We start from the raw sequence: 15188 nt of genomic DNA, 5'->3' as shown, positions 1-15188 counted from the left end.
ACAGAAATATTAACACAGTTTTACTCCAGCGTATTCCCAAGTGCAAGTACACTCTCATTTGTTCTTCTCTATTGAAAAAAATTAGCAATTTTCAGCACTACTTATTCAGACTGGCACGTCTTCATGGAACAGAACTTTTTTCCTCTAAAAATGCTCTGGGTAAGTCACAAACACTATATAAGTTACACCAAAAGTAATGGTAAAGAGACCCTTTTAACTTACAAATTCCCAATTTTTTATGCTGCTTTACAGGACATGTAGAAAACTTACTTCTACTTCAAGACTGAAAGGCAAAGAATGCAGTACAATTTGAATGGTAGGCAGAGATAGTGTGTACCTAAGAACGTCACTTCAATCCACAGGAGCTTTAGCTCCTTTTCTATCACAATCAAACCTCTTGTCAGACATTCTCCCACATAAGACAGAAGGCACCTGAAAAGCTGCTTGGAAAAAAAGTCTACTTTCTAATCCAAGAAGAATTAGAGGTAAGTCCTCAGCCTAACAGGAAGGGCTTACAGGTCATACAGCAAGCACAAGATTTTGAAAGAGTTTCATTTAGTTGCCCAAGCAACTGACAGAAAAGAGGTTTAGAACCGGTATTAGGAGTTGGATTGGTTACGACAACTGTAAGAGAAGCTCAGCTACAGAAGCACTGTGCTTGGTAGCATAACGTAGGGACGGGTGCAATCCATTATGGGGCATCAGTGATGCCATATATTACAAAGAGACTGCATCCAGACTTCGCTGCACTGGTGCACTGCAGCTTTTAGAGATTTCCTTTACCAGTATAAAAACTTGCCATATCACACCCTAGCTCTTGAAGATAGTGACATAAAAGAATTTAGACTCCTAAATGAAAGTTACGGCTTTAAAACTAAGTATGAATTACGTCACCATATTTTACCTTCAGTTCTTTTTGCAGCTTTATTAATTCCTCGTTTTCACTTATGTTTTTCTCTTCATTTTTGCTCATCTTTTGCTGCCAGTCACTATCGCTCTGGTTATTCAGCTCTCTATATTTCTGCTTCCATGCTTCCACTTCTAGTCAGTACACAAAATGAGGTTACATATTGTATAGTTTCAAATGCATATTTGACCACATTTACATCCGTCTACTAAAGTTACTTGGATTTATCAGCTATGTCCACAAAGAGACAACAGAGCCTTTAACTGTTAGAAGTTTGTTATGTACCACATAAAATTAATGCCTAAGTAACAGTCAACAAACAAAACCAGAAGTTTAAAGCAGCTATCACAATACATCCAAAACAATTTTGCCTCCCTGCTTCCTTTCCACTGAGAGATTACCCAAAACTAATCTGTTGATCTCTTCTAATTTGGCTTCAAGTACTTGATCTTGTTCAATCTGAGTCTGTTCTTGTTCTTCTAATGTCATCCGCATATCTTCAATTATTTTTTCCTTTGCACACAGATCTGAAGATTTGAAAATAAATTTACAGATGAGCCCCCTCCTATTTACCATCATTCTCTCCTAAAGTGCCTTCATTACAAGTTATTTCCCCCATTCCCTGAGATCAAAAGCTCTGTTAGAAAGAAATAGAGTACCTCTACTGAGCTGTCCAAATCCAAAACTCTTAAGTGATTCTCATCAACTTGATTTAGGTAAGCATTTCAGTGTTAACATCAGTCAGACTCGTATGGCTCATATTATATGAGAAACTAACCAGTGTTCAACTGATAAATGTTTATCAAACCTACAGAAACTGTTATTGTGCTAGTTCACGTTTCAGTGTGATTTTGTTTAAATGGCCAACTAAAATGGCAAATAAATGCTAACATTTAATAGTTAACACTGATACAGCAAATCCATACTTTCTGTTTCTTATTCTGAGACTGTTTCTTTGCTTTCAAACATAACTGCTAATAATGATCCAATAAAAATTAGTTCCTGACTCCAACATTTGAATGGCCAGGTTGGAGTTTCTCTGTATTTTAAAATATAAATATACAAGACTCTGCAAATTCATTAACAACATGACAACTCATTATGTTGCTATTCCACACCAAAAAAATGGAACAATAATGGCTTTTTCTGACCTTTATGTGTTTTCTCGTACTGTTTGGAGATTTCTTGCAGCTTCTCATTATTCAACTGCTCCTAAGTATCACATTGAAAGCAAATTAAAGAAAACGTGTTGAAAGAAACAAATATACATACTAGAAATGAGTAGCTTTCCGTTCTGAGCTTTAATAAGTAATGAATAAAGTATTTAAGACAAACAGTCCAGAACAAATAAGTTTTTCATATAGTGTAAAGGAGCAGCTGATATTAAAAAAAAAAAGTGTTTAGAGGAAGACATTACTACTAACATATCTAAGTGTCACTAATCAGAATCAGGGTATCTGCAGGTATTAAGTATGTATTTACTAGGCAGATTACTCTATTTAAAACAATTTGACAATGTCCTGCAGTGAGAAGTTCTTTAAATATCTTTCATTCATCCATTAAAACTAATTTCAGCTGGCTACTCTTATTTTTACCCCAATTTCTATAAGCTTTCTCCTGTTGCTTGGAAAACTTGCCTCGTTAATGGATTAGTTAAAAAAATCAAGAGCAAGTAAAATTTAAAAAATGAAATACCTTTTTAAGTTGCAGGATGGTGCGCTGTTTGATCTCTAATTCTTCACTAAGCTGGTTTTTAATTTTCTGAAGTTCATTAACTTTGTTCCTCAGGGATTTCTCCTCAGATCGCATTGTACACACCTGTAATAATGCACAAAGACAGCAAGCAAAGCTAATATTTAGCTATAAGCCTTTTACAATCTCTGTAAGTTATGTAAATAACCAAATACTTTAAGAGTCAAATTTTTGCAAGCATCTCAGCTAAATTTCAGGGGTTGGAAGCGCGCTATACTGTACATCCTTCCTAGGGAAGGATTTTCACCATAGAACAGAGTATTACATTTGGCAGGCGGAAAACAAACAAACAAAATTACAAACAAAAACCACCCCAAGACTACCAGAGAATAGCCTAATCAAACTACAAATTCAATTGTCCTCAGATTTTAAAAAGTCTCTAAGAGTTAGTGGTTTCCTTTTCTGATTAATCCATCCTTTCCTCCCAGAGATCAGCATTTTCCACAAGTCTGAGGCTTCGAAGTCAGCACAAACAACAATGTAAGGTTACTGTTGTTATAAAGATTGTGAAGTCCTTCTCCATAACCAGATTAGCCATAGTTTTCACAAACCTTTTTCAAGTGTATTAATAAAATTTACTTTCCCTCCTTCAATATCTGTACTAATCTGTTTTTTGGCATCTAGTCTTATCTTTAGCTTACAGCTTAAATAGCAATGTAACTTAAGATTCACTGTTACTCTAAATGTATCACTCAAAATAGCCTTATTATGAATCACTTTTAATATTTGTAACTTGAGATTTGTGAAAACAGGTTTTAATAACAGAATCCCAAGCATAAACTTGCAGAAGAAAAATTTGGCCTATGGTAACCAACCTCTTTTTGTACTTGCTGAATTTGTTTCTTGGCATCAGAAAATTTCTCTTTCAAATCTGTATATTCTTCCTCCTTCCTCTGTAAATCTTTTTTCAAACTCTGTACAAGGGCAGAGGTCTCAGAAAGATCCTTACGCAGCCTTGTGTTAGAAATTAAGAGACATAAATAACATCAGCGTTACACATCTCAAAGAAACAGCTTTTACACATTAACTCAGGCTCTTTGACTGCTGGATCTATCAGATCAATGACAAGCTTTATAATTTTACTTTTAGATTTCAACTTCTTATTATATGATCCTGAAGTAACAAACTGCTCAGATTCACTTCTGAACACTGCAATTCTTTAATTTTTTTTTTTTTTAACCACAGTAGAGCAACCATTTTTATTACTAGGTGTCCTTACAAAGTAACAAAAGGAACAAGGTTAATATCAAGTAAGTTTAAGCTTGATATCTACATCCTAGACCTTGTAACGATCAAAATAAATAAAAATCAAAAGAAAATAGAAAAAACAATAACATTGCAGCAAGTACTGCTGTTACAAGTGCTACAAAGTAATTAAGAAGTTTGATGGGTTTATTTTTGAATGGTCATATTTATTTGAAAAAGTTTACAGTAAGACATCTTTGATTTTTACTTTAAAACTAACTAATAGAAGTTTTTTTAGCTTCTATAATTGGCAATACAAAACAAGGTCTCACGAAAGGAAAACCTTTCAAAGCGTTACAAGTATAGGGTTGGGGATCCCCAGACCTTCAAGCTAAATTGTACTTTAGAGTACATGCAGGTACTCACAGATACGGTGCTAAAGAAACCCTAGTCAGGAGAAGGGCTACATAGCATCTTAAAGATATTTTTACATGATTGTAATTTCCTTACCATATAGCAAATATAATTTCTCAGATACATTTAATTTTATTTCTTAAAGATTTAAGAAGTAGAGGGGGCTAGAAGAAGTTCTACCCTCCTACACCCATTATTCTTTCAAGTTCTTACAGTACACTGTGTTCACCTAGAATAGCTATTACCAAAACCAGCTGTTTACTGTTTACTCCCTAGGCTATTTTTTTTTCTTTCTTCTCTTCCTTTTTACCATTCAGTCCTTTCCAAAGAAATGTTGCCTGCTTTTATACAAGTTACAGGATATAATATTAAACTATACGTCACTTCCTCCAGAAACAGTATGCAACATAAAACAGAAATCCCCAAATAATTCTTCATTTCCTTGCATGCTCCTGTTTCCCCCTACAATAGTTCCACATGATTTAGATCTATATTTTTGAAAGAATATACAAACAGGTGAGGAAAACATAGCCAACAGAATATGCAAATATAAAATTCAAGTAGTGTATTAAAACTTCTTAAAGAAGTATTTTGGTTAATAAAGTTAAACTTGTAAAGGTGTTACGTCAAAATAAACTGATGTTCATATAAGGTGGTTTTAACTTGAGTCTATTCTCAAAGGGCTATGAATTATCTCATTATTTACTTACAATTCTATAGATTGTATTTGCTCATCCTCTTTTTTCTCCTTTTCCTGAAAAGAGTGTTTCATGTTCTCCAAGCTGTTCATCAACTGCACAATTTCCTCCTTCAGATTTGCTTCTTGATCATTTAATTCTTTCATTTTTTTGTCTGAATTGGCACATTTCTCTTGCAGAGCTACTGTATTACTTTCTAGGTTTAAAATAATAGATTCTTTTTCTTTAAGTACTACTTCTAACTTTGTTATGCTGTCATCTTTAGCTCTACAAGCCTCCAGGAGGCATTCAAGCTCTCTTATTTTTCCCTTGTAGCTGGTAACTTCCTCCTCAAACTGTGCAATTACTCTCTGATCTTCTGCAGCCTGTTTTTCAAAATCCTGGGTTTTCTTCTGGATTTGCTCTTGTAGCTGATTCATAAGATCCTTTTTCTTTACCGACTGACAATCTTGATTTGCAATCTCATTTAATTTTATTTTTAGTTGATTATTATAATTCTCAGGGTCACCAAATGCCTTCTTTAAGTCTTCAACTTGTCGAAGTAGTTCTTGAATCCGCTGACTTTTTTGTGAAGAAGCCTTAATAATATTTTTGCATTCCTCCCAAATGCTTTCAATGCTGCAGTGAAAGGAGCTCTCCTGCCTCAGATCTGCTGTAGAAGCAGTTTGGGACTGCATGCATACAGGACTCATTTGAGCACTCTCTGGTTCATCTTTTTGAGAGTCTAAGGAGTCCTTTAGATTAACTATATCAATATCCATAGCATAAGACTCTAAGTGACATTTATACAACTCATATACTTTGGACTGCATTGTTTTAATTTGTGACACTTTATCAATTATATTTTTTTTGGCACTTTCTACTTCGTTATTTAGCTGAATAATCTTTTCTTCTTGTTCCCTATTTATAGTTTTCTGCTTATCTAATTCAGAAACAAGCTCCTGATAGTCAGCTCGACATTGTTGAAGTTCTTCACTTAAGCCAGAAGCCCTTTCTTCGGAAGCAGAGAGCTTGAGATGCAAGTTTGTTATCTGCCCACTGAACTCTTCTTTTTTGTTTCTTTCTCTTCTGCATTGTTCTTCAAGTGCAGCTATCTGACCTTCCAAGGTTTCAGTTCTTTCCTTCAGTGCTAGTATTTCTGCATAGTTCTCAGAAGTATTTGTTCTCACATACTCAGTTCTCTCTGGCTCTAGAGAGTCATCTTCCCAACTCTCCTCCATATCTCCTAAAAAACCCACAAAACATACAGCTCAGGTTGATTAAAATCAATAGTACAAGTCACTAGCCATACCAAATTGCAATTACTATATGGAAAATGGTCACCATCTGAAAGCCACACCCTCATATCATATGGCATTTTGAAGTCTTGAAGTAATTAAAGCCCTCTGAATGGTTTAACATGCAATAGGTGCCTCTTAGGCTTCTAGACCTAGAAGATAGTTTGCAGCAAGAGGTGTTCAGGAGCCTTAAAGAACACTGCCATGGCGCTATTCCAGCCTTCTCTATTCCAGCCTTCTACTCTGCACCATTAGTAGAAAAATCTAGCTGGTTTTACTAATATGTAGTAATAGGTATAAGCTAAATAACATTCACAGTTATATCTAGTTTCCACCTTCACTGGTTCAACAATCCCTTTAATACAGCCAGCAATCACCCATTCTACATTTAGAAAAGCAATGGTATCGTATACTTTTCTGAGAAGTTTCATTCATACTCAATATCGCCTTACTTTAAAAATGAAGGTAAAAATCCAGCACAAGTTCTTTGCTTAGTGTTTGGGGCCTTCCTCTCTTTTTTCAATTAGTTTCTAAATTAGATATAAGGATAACTATTTATGCCCACACCTCATGTGTTACATATGAAGTTCTTCCAGAAAGACGTACAACATTCCATCACAACTGCAAATTTCCATAAATATTTTATTAGCTTAAGACTGGTTTTTCCCTAAGTAATGAGAAATTTAACTAAAATCACATGCATTTCACCACCTTCAAAATTGACTCCAGCTGTATTTCACACAAGTGTTTTAGAATCCAGCTATGTCCATTTAGTAACATGCATGCTATGTTTTAGGATTAAAATCAAGCCTGACTATCTCTAAGGATTAGGTCATCACAACTATGTGCTCCAGGGAGATACTATGGATTCTTGTGAGTACTTTGCGAGTACTGCAACTACAGCAAGGTGGAGTTTGGCAGTCATCTCACTTTGGGAGCATTAAGCACACGGGTACACGTGTACTACATGGAAACATCCTCTGAACAGATGCAACAAGTTTTATAGAGTCACTAACTTTGAGTCACTAAAAGTCATACTGAAGCATTAGCAATAGTTGTTTTTTTGATTATTTTTAGAGTGATCAAATTCCACAGAACACTTTTTTCTTCCTGCTTTTCTGCATCTTTTCTTTTTTGTTCTAGTTAGACATATCAAGTGCTCCTGCTAGGTCAGATAGCAGCTTTACTTTGGCTTGTAAAGCCATGCTTCTAAATCCTACAAGATTAAAAATTTTGGAATGGAGATGGTTGTGTAGTCCCAAAAAAATATATCAGACAAAATACTACATATTCCTCACACTGGACATGAATTTTACGTACTTCACTAAAAGGGAATGGCGTTGAGGTGTCTTAAGACATACTTTGTAATCGAAGGTGGCAAGATGAAAAAAGTAGCAGAGCTTAGCCCAACACCTACGGTGAGAAGGGTATGATGATTCACAAGAGGATTTAGAAGTGATCTGGATGTTTTGTATGGACAACCACAATCATGCAGCAAGTAGGATAAATATTAGTGCAAGAAGATACATGATATTCAGTCCAGAAACTTTTTATGTAGGAAGTACTAAGAAAGAAAGAGACTGACCCCAAAACATGGGAGGCAAGTCCTAGAGAAGAGTACAAAAACCTGAACTTCCAGACAAGATAGCCTATCTTCTCCCAAAATAAACTTTGGTTATAGGCCACTACCATATCTAAATTCTACGAGAAAGCCATCACAGTGTAGCTGTGCTCGTTGTTCTATTGTGCCAAGTACATCTAACGAAAATGGTTAAGTGTAAGTATATATTAATAAATTTCATCATTACGGAGCATCTAACAACTCAGTTTTCAAATCAGATGCCTTATATTCTCAATACCCACAAAAGAAACATATTTAACATGACCAAATAGTCTGTTCTTCCCAACAGAAAAATCTCGGCGCTCACATTAATTGGCACTGTTAGTTATCCACTTTAATTTCTTGTTTGAGAAGACATATCACTTTTCTATTTTTTGGTTGTTTAAATGAGCTTCAGCCATGAGATTGTAACAAACCTACCACTATCTAGTATATCAAGGAGTCTACATTAGCTTCATTTCCCACCCCTTCGTGTAACATTTATATAGGTGGCACCATCATGTTAGGATCCAATATTCATCCCAACCAAAGATGGTAGAGACAAATCAGAGATGCATCTGGTACACAGACAGAAGCTTCTCTTAAGAAAGACTTCAAATGACACTTTTTTGAACAAGTTGTACAAACATCAGAAATGCCCTACTGAATCACACATCATTGGTTGACATAGCCTAATATTTTACCTCCTTTTGCTACTGTTGGTAGGCCCAGCCACTTCCTACGGACCTTTCCTGACATAAAACAAATTAGGAATGTTGGAGGAATATGAGACAATACATCCCTGCTTAACCCTTTCAGTATCTATGCATGAACGGGTTGGCTGTTAGCTTGTCTAACCACTCCTGGAATCTGAGAATTATCTGCCTCTCTCACCTTCTAGGGCAGCAAATATTAGAAGTTCACTACCCACGTGAACTTCTGCATGAAGTGCTTCCTTATATAAACTTAAGCTTATCTTCTATTAGATTGAGTGTTCCCTCGTTCTTTCACTGCAGAATGTGATGAATGACAGTTCAGCATTCAGCTTATTCACCGTCTGTATCCTCAGTTTTCTGTGATCACGTGAATTTGACAAGTCTCCTTGTAACGTGTTTTATCCCTCTTTATGGAGATAGATATTTTGTGCTTCCCATTTTTAATCTTATTTCTCTTCTTCTATCCCATCCTCACCCAAACAATGCTTGGAAGATTTTCTTACTTGCACCTATTCTGCAGGAAGAAGGTAAGGAAGTAAGGAACACTAAGGGAAGGCCTTTCGTTCTCCTTTTGCATATGCTTTCTATAGTTCTATGAGAAACTGAAGCCCAGCTGTGTCCTAAAGTCAATTTAGAGGCAGGCAGATCTTACAAATACCATTTTGCACAAGTCAGTCCCATACAGCTCAATCTCACTGATTAATAGACGTTAATGAAATGGATAACAAATAGTGGCGTCCTTTTAAGTTTCACCATTATCCTTCAACTGCAGCTAGTTTACTCACCTCATTCTAAAAAGACTGGTAAGCTCACAGATAAGGCAAGGAAAACAAAAAGATTGGAAGTGCAAATGTGAGAGCTGCACAGGATATGCCATCTGTGGACTTAAAATAATTTTACTTCCATTCAAGTGAAAAGTTTTTCTCCTTTGCCAGCAGTATCACCTTGACCAGAGCTGGTGTGTTGACAGCATGCATACAGAATGAAACATCAAGTTTCACAGCACATACTGTATGACTGAACAATCAGTAAGTCATTGACACCTTTGACGCTTGCTTAGACAATTTTTAAAAGCTTGAGCAGGAGATGCTACTTTCCCAGAAGTCCAGCAACAGCAAGTGTAGCACAAAAACAACTGTTAAGAGATTGCTTAAGAACCACAGCTGAGTCTGCAAGTACATTTACAGATGAGAAAAAGCAGCAGAAAGGAAAGAGTCTAAAAACTAACTTTTATTTTAAGCATTTAGGAGTGAACAGTATAGGACCTTCTGCAAAACAGGTGATATTTACATAACAGTTACTTCCATTTACAGTTTAACATAGCAGATTTTCTCCTTATAACATAACGTTTACGCTTCACAACTTTTTGCTTCTGTTCTGGAATAGTAATCAAGTTTTTTTGGAAGACCCCCTGTTGAGTGATGGTAGAAATTGTACCTTTCTTTGTAGGTGGCTCTTCTTCTATAGTAGGCTTATTGTCAAAGCAACGTTTTCTTCCCACTTCCAATACAGTTTCCTCACAATCCTTGAATTGGCTGCTTTCAATCACTTTGTTAGAGTTCTTTTCTGCCAATTTTATTTTAATGGTAGTTACAGTGTTGTCCTGTGTTAAAATAAGATCAATTGCTTTGAAGTTTTACAAAGTGAGCACTTAAAAGGCTTAGTAATCTTTTATATGCAAATATTTTTACAAAACTATCTGGGTAACATATATAGGGGTTGTCAGAGGAACAAGTCAGTTGCAGATCAGTTACTTAAACCAAAAGCAGGTACACCTTCAGATACTAATAAGCACAATCCTTTGCCCTGTACAGAAAGCAGAGAAAGAGACTAGGAAATTACAAAATGCAAGATTTGCAAGTAAAAGGAGTTTATTTACCACCTGAAAACAATTTCCAGTGACAAAAGAGCTGATGAATTTCCTGATTTGTTCAAAGGGCAAATGGTCAGCTCTACAAGTTCATCACTTTCTTATCATAGTTGGTAGAGTTGAGAGTTTTAATTGCCATCAGCAAAGCCACAGGTCATTTTTATCATGACAGATCTGACGCAATTTGAAAACCTAGTCAGTTTTGACTAAGAATAAAGTTTCTTTACTTGCAAGATGACACAAGTGGCAAGCCATGCTGGTTGCCAAGGACCAGTTACTCATCTTTAAGTACTTCATTAAAAAAAAAAAATCTATAGAACAGACTTGAGATTTGTGGTCATGTTTTAAGTTTCATGCCACACAGTCTCATAGAAACACTGGACAGAGTTGGAGCTTGCTCTTGGAAGGAGTAGTAATAGGAAGCAGTCATCACAACTTATCACTGTCAGAACATTCATACTATTGAAAAGCTAAGTTGTTCTGGGGCAGAGAGAGGGAATAGAAGATTAAGTATGGTCAAAGTCTTAAGAGGAAGAGAGTGGAAGTGGAAAGAGAGAAAGCCTTAAGAGGAAGACAGTGGAAGAGAGAAACAGATCAGAGTGCTGACTAAGTTTCATTTAAAGTGTTCTCAGAACTACTTCAGGTTACTGGACATCAGGCTCAAAAAAAAAACCCTAACTGCATGTTTTAATTTTTTTAACCTGTATACATACATACCTGTATATATATTTAGCCAAGCTCGTCTTTTGGCATTCAGCAGGTAGCACTAGATTAGCCAGCTGCAAGTTTTATTAATCATGTTAAAAGCAGAGATACCCTGGCCATCCACTCTTAGTTCCAACTCTGCTCAATACATTCATATTATTGCTCTTCCTTTGAAAGTGTGTGTGCATGGTAGTGGTGGGTGGAACACGCTGATTTTTGTTGCCAGTTTACACAACCGCTGTCCTTCTCACATTATTAAACTTCTGACTTCAATTAAATTTGACCTTTTGCTGCAGCAAAACCTCCTTTCCTTCCTTTTCCGTTTAGGCAAAAATAAAGACAGAGTGATGTAATCCCTCTACTCCCACTGCTTAAGTCCTCTGAGTTTGAGGTGTTTTTTTTTTTTTCCTTTAGAGTGGCTTTTCAGAGTCTCATCTACAGTCCTCCAGTAATAACTCCAGATCACTGCTTTCGAAAGTCCCATTTTTCACACACACCCCCGCACACATTTTGCTGTAACTTTAGTTTCAATGCCAACTTCACCTGCTACCATTTCAAGCAAGTAGCAATTACTTACAGAAAATTTCAATTTTCCAAAATAGTTAAGACCATTATAAGCATAGATTTAGATTTTTTGTGTAAAGAAAATCGAGACGTCTAAGACTTACGTAGTCTTTTACAGTTTCTTCTAAATGGGATATCAAATCTTGTAGTCTCATAATAACATCATCTTTTTGCTCCACAATGTCCATTAGTTCTTGAATCCTTTTATTCTGTGTATTCATTTTCTTGGAAAAGAAAGAATAGTAGTTCAGTCATCAGTGTTGAATTGTTGAACTATACCATGCATTTAGAAGCAAGATCAGTTAAGCTAAGCTTGATATAAAAATAAAAGCTAGAAGCATACTATAATAGTATTTTAAGCTACTGGAATTTTGTATTAAAGCAAATAATTTTGCACAGGTTTTTCCTTGAGAAAGTTACCTCAGTTGCCTCTCTAAGCTGCTCAGCAGACTCATCCAATTTAATCATCTGCGTTTCAAAGTCTGTAACAGGAAAAGAAGCCTGCATCAAATAAGCAGCCATTACATAGTTTACGCAGTAATCCATTTTTCCAGATCTTCTGGTACCTCAGTAGCTTTTGAATAGACTGATTTATTTCCATGTTGACTTCTACTTAAAGGACACTTTTCAGTAGTTTTTTAGGGTTTTTGAACAGGAGAATTGGGCCTTACAATCCGGATAAAATATAGATCACGTCAAGAGACTTCTGCTGAAATCATATTATGAGGTATTGCTACTTTTTCCTCTATGAACGTTCCACAGGATACCTGAAAACACTGCATCAGCAAGATGTAAAGAAGTGCGGGGATTACAGTATAACCATGAAATCAAGAATCAATAATGTTGGTATTTTATCCCACGATTCAGAAGTCTGCAACTGACAGTTTTAAGTTCTGTCTTAAAAATGAAATAACCAAGGCCTGTGGAATTGTTCAACCTGAACATACACAAAACAATTGGTTACCACCTCTATACATATGATTTGCTTCCAAAATCCTGCTCAACTGGATTATTATTTCTATTTTACAGTAGTCAGTCATTTCTTTTTTCTGCCTTTCACATCACACTTACACCCAGCTCACCTTTGGTTTTCTGTGTCAGCTCTTCTTCAGTTTTGATTAGTTCATTGGTTTTCTTTGTCAGCTCTTCTTTGGTCTTAGTTAGTTCAGTGGTGATTTTTCCCAGTTGTTTTTCAAGCCAACCTATAGCTTCCTGTGGGTCCTCTAGGGACACAATGTATCTGTGTGCTTCTTCTGCCTGCTTTTTGATATCAATGACATCATTCTGCAGAGAATCAATAATGCCCTCAAGATCAATGTGGGTGCCTGGTCCTATGTTGTATTCTTCATCCTGAAAGATAATGTATATCCATTTAGAAATAGCAAATAATTACACAATAGCCATTACTTCTAAAGAAAATTTGGAAGACCATTATGAATTCAAGCATGTAAGTACAGTTAATTCTGGCTTCAAAGCCATCTTGTGGGTTCATATGCAATTTGATTGCTAGTTTCTGTCTACCTTCACACACAAGTCTCCAGTATCAAGTAATAGCTACTTTATTTTTATAGCATTTAATGACCCACCATCACATTCCCTTTTACATCACCACAAAAACATCCCCTCCAAATTTAATACAAAAGCTAGTTTTTTTTTTACCTAATGAGAACATTGAATGAACACAGCAAGTGAACAGTTTTAGAAGGAATACATCTGAAATTTTCCATATATCAGTAAAAGTTTGTGAGGCAAAATAAGTTTGTGGTAATTTATCAAATTAAGTTGTACTCAAAACATTTACTTTATATCTTTCCTCTTTGTTTTTTTAAAAACAAAGGGTTCCAAATTCACAAGAGCCAGCCTCAAGTTAGGAGTCTAGTTACAGCATAAGTATATATACAATTCTCATTTCTTCAGTTGTAGCTACAATTGCCTTAAGAGTGAAAAAGTCTCTGGGACCACTCCAGTACAGTCCATATACGGGGCCTAGGAAGTCAACTTCAAGTACTTTAAATAGGCATTTAATGCAGCAGAGTTTATACCATAATTGCAGCTTTTCCCCCCCAATTCCTTTGTATACAGTAATTTTCTCTTTGTGTTGCGGAAATGCAGAAAACCCCAAAGATTCCTAAATGCATAGGCTCAGCAACTACGATTAAATGTGATAAATATATCTTGTTGAGGATACAGTTACACAGCATGCAATTCCTTACACAGCAAACCATCCTTCTTATCCTTGAGACATACCATCACCATAACAGGTAGTTAGTAAAAGGGATGTTATTGGGGGGGATAAAAATACCAGAGGTCCAGCTTGCTCACTGCAAGGCCGATCCTTTAATTTATTTTCTTCATCTGCGTTTTTAGTACAACCATTTACAAGTTCCTTGAAGATTTCCAGGCGTCTTTCAGAATTTTCTTCAAGCCGTTCTCGTTCGTGAGAAAGGCACTTTCTATAGTAGGAAAAATAAGTCAGCTAAAAGCTAGCCAGTATGAGCTGCTAAGAAGTTATTAGTACAGCTGCCTATAAACAAAGATGTTTTTTTCTTTGACACAATAGAACAATACACAAAACAGTGTTGCTACACCAAAACAGAAGTATATTTCCCCCACATATATCTGTGAAGAATGAGGGGAAGACAAATATATACAGGGATTATGGATAGCACTTAACTACAGCATTTTTTCTAAGCTTCTTGAGCCAGAATACCTGTGTGGAATATCACTAAAACTGCAGTAACCAAAGAATTTGCAAATGTCACTCTTTCTATAGACTCTTTCTATCAACAAAGCTCTTCTCTTAGAGAGCACTCTACAGGAACAAATACAACTTACAGATTCCACACACACCTCCCTACCCACCCCCCAAAAATCAAAGCCTTTCCTACACAGTATTGTTCCTGAACTCATAGGCCAAACAGAAACTGATATATTAACAGAGGTAGTAAGTCCAGCAGAAGAGTGTTGTCTCTTATGGCCAAGAGACAGATTTAAAAAATGAAGTGAATTTCATTTCATTTTTTTAACCAGTAACTTTAAAACCTTAAAGGCTTAGAGGTTTTTTTTGTTTTTTTTTTTTTTTTTAAAGAAAAACTTAAAGCTAACTTACTTAAAATCTATTTCCTGCTCTGCAAAATATTGGGTAAATTCTTGTGTCACTTCTTCACGAATTTTTAGTTCCAGCAGTAACTTATTCTTCTTTTCAGTAATAAGTTTGTCCTTCAACTCTTCTATGAGACTCAGCAGCGCCTAGAATTACCATTAGTATTAAGTTTTTCATAAAGAAATAGTTCCCCAGTGAGATTTTTCCCATTCCTCAAACACTACAACACTTTACACTTCCAGCTGGCAAAAGTTCTTCCAGTTTTTTTTATTAGCTTATTCCTAAACGGGAAGATTCATGAGTAGATTTAAATATCTGTTTGGCACTAGCACAGCAATTTATAAGTTTGCATAGAGTAGGCATTTATAAAGAACATTAAGTTTATTACAAGAACTCT

The 15188-nt window shown here is 35.7% G+C and overlaps 1 protein-coding gene across 1 annotated transcript in view; it reads right to left on the bottom strand.

Moving 5' to 3' along the window:
* The window catches only part of KIF20B (kinesin family member 20B), a 43866-nt gene that overhangs the window by 12732 nt on the left and 15946 nt on the right, over nucleotides 1–15188 (bottom strand). Inside the window, exons 14-25 of the mRNA XM_075154676.1 lie at nucleotides 14798–14937; nucleotides 13991–14141; nucleotides 12771–13038; nucleotides 12109–12170; nucleotides 11793–11912; nucleotides 9987–10152; nucleotides 4969–6181; nucleotides 3475–3613; nucleotides 2603–2725; nucleotides 2059–2119; nucleotides 1309–1434; nucleotides 905–1041 (exon numbers count right to left, since the gene is read on the bottom strand). Coding sequence (XP_075010777.1) covers nucleotides 905–1041; nucleotides 1309–1434; nucleotides 2059–2119; nucleotides 2603–2725; nucleotides 3475–3613; nucleotides 4969–6181; nucleotides 9987–10152; nucleotides 11793–11912; nucleotides 12109–12170; nucleotides 12771–13038; nucleotides 13991–14141; nucleotides 14798–14937 — 2706 coding nt within the window. The remainder of the gene's footprint in view (nucleotides 1–904; nucleotides 1042–1308; nucleotides 1435–2058; nucleotides 2120–2602; nucleotides 2726–3474; nucleotides 3614–4968; nucleotides 6182–9986; nucleotides 10153–11792; nucleotides 11913–12108; nucleotides 12171–12770; nucleotides 13039–13990; nucleotides 14142–14797; nucleotides 14938–15188) is intronic.

This window comes from Calonectris borealis, chromosome 7 (genome assembly GCF_964195595.1).
Source record: "Calonectris borealis chromosome 7, bCalBor7.hap1.2, whole genome shotgun sequence".
NCBI classification, from domain to species: Eukaryota; Metazoa; Chordata; class Aves; order Procellariiformes; family Procellariidae; genus Calonectris; species Calonectris borealis.
This window is presented reverse-complemented; position numbering and strand designations above follow the sequence as displayed.